The sequence below is a fragment of the Solanum tuberosum genome, unplaced genomic scaffold (genome assembly GCF_000226075.1).
Source record: "Solanum tuberosum cultivar DM 1-3 516 R44 unplaced genomic scaffold, SolTub_3.0 scf00089, whole genome shotgun sequence".
NCBI classification, from domain to species: domain Eukaryota; kingdom Viridiplantae; phylum Streptophyta; class Magnoliopsida; order Solanales; family Solanaceae; genus Solanum; species Solanum tuberosum.
Window position 1 is genome coordinate 1,224,629 of NW_006239012.1, and position 6,495 is coordinate 1,231,123.

A 6,495-nucleotide genomic window follows, 5' to 3' on the forward strand; every position below is an offset into this window, starting at 1 on the left:
GTATTACCGAAAAGCAACACAGCTTAACATGAAGTCCTTAATTTATTTATTGATTAATTAGACAATCTACATATGGACGTCATACAACCAACTTAACTAGTTTCAAATCACAAATTCAGTAGTATAGACAAAAAAAGATACAACAAGAACATGAAAAGAACCTACAATTCCATCCAATTGAAGCAAATTGAAGTTGAGATTTCATCGTCTAGATGATAGGGTATTTGTTTCCTTAAAGGAATATATACTGACCATTATGAAAAGCGCATGAACAATTTTGAGCACCAATATCATCTGCAACACAAGGAGGCTTAACACTTCCATCTTGGTACCACATTTTTCTTTTCTGCACTAAATCAATAAAGAAATCGTCTAATGTTTCTCTTGTGATACTTGGCATAACAATAACATGTGCAATATGCCTCACGCAAGATAGTTGCCAATGACGAGTAAATTCATGATCATGAGGCCTCTCAAGCACAACTATAGTGCTCAACTCATTAAGCATGACACTGATATTTGCTTGTTGAAGACGGTCTTTCAAATATCTAGCATTGTTAAGGCATCTCTTAACATCTTTTTGTATCCCAATTTGACCTTTAGAACTCAAACTATACCACAACAAAATTGGAGTTAAACCATTTCGACTTCCAGAAATTGTGGCATCCATAGAAGCAATGTATTCCACATTTCTTGAGAGATAAGCGATGTGACTTTTTCTTGTTATTTGAACTCCACAAGGAATTGGACATCCTAAGAACTTGTGACCTGAAATTGTGACACTCCCAATTGGCTTCTTAAAGCTAATCACCTGTTTTCAATTAATTGAATCACAAACAATATTCAAAAAATATATTTTAATTGTAGTATACATCCTTAAAATTTTTGTTGGACATATGTTAGAAAACTCACATTTTTAATGAAAGGGACAATAAGTCCATTTAGGGCTGCATCACAATGGATGTAAAACTTATCATGGGAATAACCACAATCTTCAAGTATTTGAAGAATAACATCAATGTCATCAACAGCCCCTTTGAATGTAGTTCCTACCATTAAGAAAAAGGCCAGGCTAGAGCTCTAATTAAGAGAATGAGATAATTAATTAAAGAATGAAATAAATATGAATATTTACCAATATTAATATTTATAATTGCTGGTTTGTCCTTGTTATGAAGCAATTTTGCTCTCAAATCAGAATAATCCATCTCTCCATGTGTTGATGTGTTGATCATTTCCAAATCTATTCTGTACAATCTTGCAGCTTTGAAGACTGAATAATGAGAATCTTTTGATGAGTATAAGATTCCATTAGGAAGTAACTCTCGCCTACAAAGAAAATATTATTGAGTTAATTTTAAAAAACTAAAAAAGAACATTATTATATTTTACTTTCTGTCATATCAACTCTTAATATTTACGAATTTGTCACCATTCACTACAAATTTTGATATTCCAAAATAGATATAAAGTACGGAATATTTTGAACTAAATTGGTGATCTTCTTTTTGCAATTTATTATAAATGTGTTAGCACAAACTTATATATGAATGTCTCACAAGACATGTTGGGACCACTAATTAGCAATTAACACATCTTGATAATATGTAGGGAAATTAATCAAAGCACACAAGACTCAAGTAGATAGTTAGATGTGACTTTGGGCACAATATTATCCATGTGGTTACATATATAGTGTAGTTTTTCTGCAAAGATGTATCAATTAACCTCCTTTGAATACATTAATGTAGGTCCATTTAGGAATTTGGAAATGCTAACAATGGTAGATACTGTAATAACTTAATTGCTGTAAAATATGTTTTTTTAGAAGTAATAAATATTTTTTGTACATATTCCTAAAGTCTATAACAATATTGAATCCAATGACAACATATTAACTAGTGTAGATAAAAACTTTAATACTCTTTGTTCATGTACATATTTATTGTCGTTAAAAACCATTTTTATCAGCGTGATAGTAGATACTTACCCTATCCAAATTCCATGAAGATTGCCTTCTGTGCCACCATGAGTAACATAACCCCAATATTCATCCTTCTCAATTTCCCATAATTTGGCAAACCAATCCAAAACAGCCACTTCAAAATCTTTTGAATGAAAATCCACAGGGTTTTCCGTGAAAGGATCACCACAATTATTTAAGTGAAATTGCAAAAGTGGAGCTAAAGCAACGTGGTGATCATAACATATGTTCTCTGGAAAACCTATAGAGACAAAAGGATCAATTATATAATTCATAAATTAATCTTTAATTTTCATATTACAAATTAGTATTACATCTATAAGCCTTCTACGTATTGCATTCGTTCGTAAGGGAATCCCCACGTTTGCTTTCATTCAATGTTTTTATGTGTCAAATTTATGAACTAGTTAATAATTTACATGAAAGACAGAAGATCAAATGAAGGAGAATAGTAAAATATTACCAAGATGATATTTGACTCTTTGTGTAAGTGTCTTTAAATAATTATCCAATATATAGTCAGGTGAAGAAACACCACTTCCCAACCCAGGCTCTATCACGGCTAGTTGCAATTTCTTTCTTGGCCCTGGTGGTGTCACCTTTACTACTTTCTTGATGTTGCCATTGACAATATTCTCACTTGGAAGAGATGCCATTATTTTGCTCATCATTTTAGTGCAAAGCATCATCATGCAAGTCAATATTTTGGGAAAAACTTAGATCATTAAGAGAATGAAGAAATACACAAAAGAGTTTTTAAAGGAGGCTTTTGTATTGCTTGAAGATTGCTTGCTCTTGCTTTGTTCATTTACAAATGAATGCCCCTGTATTTATACTACACACTTTGGGGCTAAAGTTCAAATAAAAATTCTACACAAGTCCCTACATTTGTACAAGTATGCCCCTCTTCTAGAATTCTCTACAAGTCTAGAGATTTCTAAGGACTTCAAGAATTCTTCTCGAGTATTCTAGAGTCTTCTCCAAACCTCTCCAAGACTCTAGATTCTTCCATCAAGGCTAACTCATTTATTCTTTAATTTTTATGCGTAAGTGTTATGACAAAGTGACGGGTCATGACATTAGGCTACAACTCTTCTCTATTTCATTTAGTTACGAAGTTTCTATCCTAAAAGAAATATCATTCTTTTTCATGGATCAGATGGGATAATGAGAATAGTACTATGTATCCACTAAATTAAAATTTTGAATCCACGTCTACTTTTCCATCCAAAAATAAATAAACAATATAAGTATCAAATGTAAGATGTAAGTTGGTCAGGTAGTTTCTCTTGGATAGAATCTTCTTGGTCCTCTGTTGTTTTACTTCCATTATTTTCTTCAAATATGTCTTTTTGTCTTATCACCTATAGATTCACTTTGTTATTTTAAAAATGATTGAAAAAGAAATATTTATTATCGAATACAATGAGCAAGCTCAACAAAATATTCATGCCAGCGAAAAGTAAAATCTTTCTCTCAAAATTAATAGTTCAAAGTTGACAACAAATTAGAACATTACCTATATTATGTAAATAGACATAAGTCATGGTTAATTAATTATCCCGCATAGATCAAAAAGGGATTTAAACATTATACTCTCTAGTACTATTCCCTTATTTAAATGATCCTCTTCTTCTTCTTTATTCTCTTCCATCGAAAGATTTGATCTATTATCAATGTTTTCCTCCATTAAGGTATGATAAAAACTCACCTGGAACTTCACGCAAAACCAACGAAAATAAAATAAATAATAGTATTTAAGTCAACTGTAAGATGTTTAAATAAATTAATTACGTATCATAAATAATTAGTTACATACCATGAATAAAATTAATTTAAAATTTAGGATTCATCTCCATCTCCACGTAAAAATAATTTGAAAGAAGTAATATAAAACAATTGTAAAATGTTAATTTCTTAAATACCATTGATACCTTCTTGTTGTTGTTGTTGTGTTTCAAGTGGTTCCTCCTCGAAAAACCTTGTTGCTCTTTTTCCTCTTTGCTTTCACTACATACTTTAGATTTCTCGTTCTGTATCTTCTTCTTACAACTTTGCTTTCAACACTTTAATACTCTTTGTTAATGTGCATATTTATTGCCGCTAAAAACCATTTTTATTACCGTAATAATAGATACTTACCCTATCAAAATACCATGAAGATTGCCTTTTGTGCCACCATGAGTAACATAACCCCAATATTCATCCTTCTCAATTTCCCATAATTTGGCAAACCAATCCAAAACAGCCACTTCAAAATCTTTTGAATGAAAATCCACAGGTTTTTCGTGAAAGGATCACCACAATTATTTAATTGAAATTGCAAAAGTGGATCTAAAGCAATGTGGTGATCATAACATATGTTCTCTGGAAATCCTAGATAGACAAAAGGATCAATTATAGAATTCATAAATTAATCTTTAATTTTCACATTACAAATTAGTACTACATCTGTAAGCCTTCCATGTATTGCATTCGTTCGTCAGGGGATCCCTGCGTTTGCTTTCATTCAATGTTTTTATGTGTCAATTTATGAACGCTACTTAATAATTTACATGAAAGACAGAAGATCAAATGAAGGAGAATAGTAAAATATTACCAAGATGATATTTGACTCTTTGTGCAAGTGTCTTTAAATAATTATCCAATATATAGTCAGGTGAAGAAACACCACTTCCTAACTCAGGCTCTATCACGGCTAGTTGCAATTTCTTTCTTGCAGTCCTGGTGGTGTCACCTTTACTACTTTCTTGATGTTGCCATTGACAATATTCTCACTTGGAAGTGATGCCACTATTTTGCTCATCATTTTAGTGAAAAGTATCATCATGCACCTCACTTCCAATCTAGAGAAATTTCCAGCTTATTTATTGCTGGATGTTAATACTATGCAATCTACACAAGATGCCAAAAGTTGGTAGTTGGAAGGTTCAAAAAAGTCCCTTATGTTTGAGCTTTGAATTAAAATCATCCCTATTATTTTAACTCAGAGTACTAATAGTCCTCTAAAAATGCAAATTAGTGCATGTTTAATAATTCACTTAGGGGTCGTTTGATTGGTGGATAAGAAACAAGCTATCCATGTATTAATTTCTATATAATTTATATGACGTTTGGCAGGTAGGTAGATAGAAAATAAGTTATTCATGTATACAATTAATCTGACGTTTGATTGATAATTTAGAAGCACGCTATCACAAACCTATCTCTCAGATCATGATAGAACCTACTATGTTCCACCAGTAGTTATGCCTAACTCATATCCTGAAACTAGAAGCAAGAGATTGTCACGCGGAAGAACATATAAAGGAAGCATAGAACAATAACAACAAGAACGAAATAAAGTGATATATATATATATAAACAACAAGACAATCCCAAGACCTGACATCAGTCGGTAGTAAATCTTCTTATCAAAATAGGAGTACAAGGCTTTACAAATACAATAGAGAGAGATCAGCGACTCCAAACGTCAAGAGCTCACCCGGGTCTATGAATCCCAAAAGTTGCTCTGCACGAAATCTAAATTAACTATGAGAACTCGTACTATGATCTGTAGGGTGCAGAAGTGTAGTATAAGTACCAACAAGCGAGACTCAGTAGGCATAGGTGAACTAAGCTTCAAAGACAAAGAAACTAAAAACAGTAAGTAAATAAGAAAAGTACAACACAAATAGCTAATGAGGAGATATAGCATGATAATATAGGTAACAAGAATGAAGAAATAGAATACACTAAGTAAGAGAGTGACTCAAAGGGACATACCTGGGGGCACAATCCCAACAACCTAAACACGATAAGATCCGACCACGAAAGTTAACTAACAAAGGAAAGACCCACAGTAACACTGTTACTTAACATAACTACAACTCAATCCAAGACTACCAAAGTTGGGGCAAGACCAACCACTGAAGCAACTAACGGTCAATCCAATGCACTATATATACACAATCATAGTCAAACAATAATCTAATCGGACCCCCATAAGCCCGAAAGGTACAAACAACGAACACAACCCAACCCAACCCCCAAGACTAGAAGGTGCAAACAACAACCACTTATACTGGTGATAGGCAATACATATGAATATAGGTACTGCAAATGAATCCAACCGAGCCATCAGCACCAAGTGTCACACAACCAAGTATATAAACCTACCTCATGTCTCTACAGCTAGGTAGGACCTATGGGTATACCCTCATTCGGCTCAATATGTCACACAATCAGACGGACCCATAGGGACTCGAGAAGTCTGTATACACTGCATGATCCTGATCCACGACTTCTATATATATATATATATATATATATATATATACACACACACACGTATCAGATCTTATCTTTCATGGTACCAGAGGTACAAGTAGCCAAATTAATATACAAAAAGGCGATGACACATCGGCTGACCAACTAAAAAAGTGAACACATTCCCGATGACTCTAATGTCTCAAAAACCAATTTATCAAAGTGATCCAGGTGGTACGACTCCCGTTGAAACTAGTTTTAAA

General features: G+C 32.9%; 1 protein-coding gene across 1 annotated transcript; it reads right to left on the minus strand.

Moving 5' to 3' along the window:
• Positions 1 to 229: 229 nt before the first annotated feature.
• On the minus strand, positions 230 to 2,783 carry LOC102579202 (histidine decarboxylase-like). The gene is made up of 5 exons (XM_015308553.1): positions 2,448 to 2,783; positions 1,991 to 2,225; positions 1,136 to 1,329; positions 913 to 1,049; positions 230 to 811 (listed from the first exon to the last, which is right to left on the minus strand). Exons 1-5 carry the CDS (start codon positions 2,674 to 2,676, stop codon positions 233 to 235), a joined length of 1,374 nt encoding a protein of 457 aa, XP_015164039.1. The 5' UTR covers positions 2,677 to 2,783; the 3' UTR covers positions 230 to 232.
• Positions 2,784 to 6,495: the final 3,712 nt, after the last annotated feature.

Excerpts from the sequence above, each read along its gene's own strand:
- LOC102579202 (XM_015308553.1), bottom strand. The coding sequence starts at position 2,676 with ATGATGATGCTTTGCACTAAAATGATGAGCAAAATAATGGCATCTCTT. Across the intron at positions 1,050-1,135 it reads AATTATAAATATTAATATTG|GAACTACATTCAAAGGGGCT; the intron begins GTAAATATTCAT and ends TCTTAATGGTAG. Across the intron at positions 812-912 it reads TTGTCCCTTTCATTAAAAAT|GTGATTAGCTTTAAGAAGCC; the intron begins GTGAGTTTTCTA and ends AATTGAAAACAG.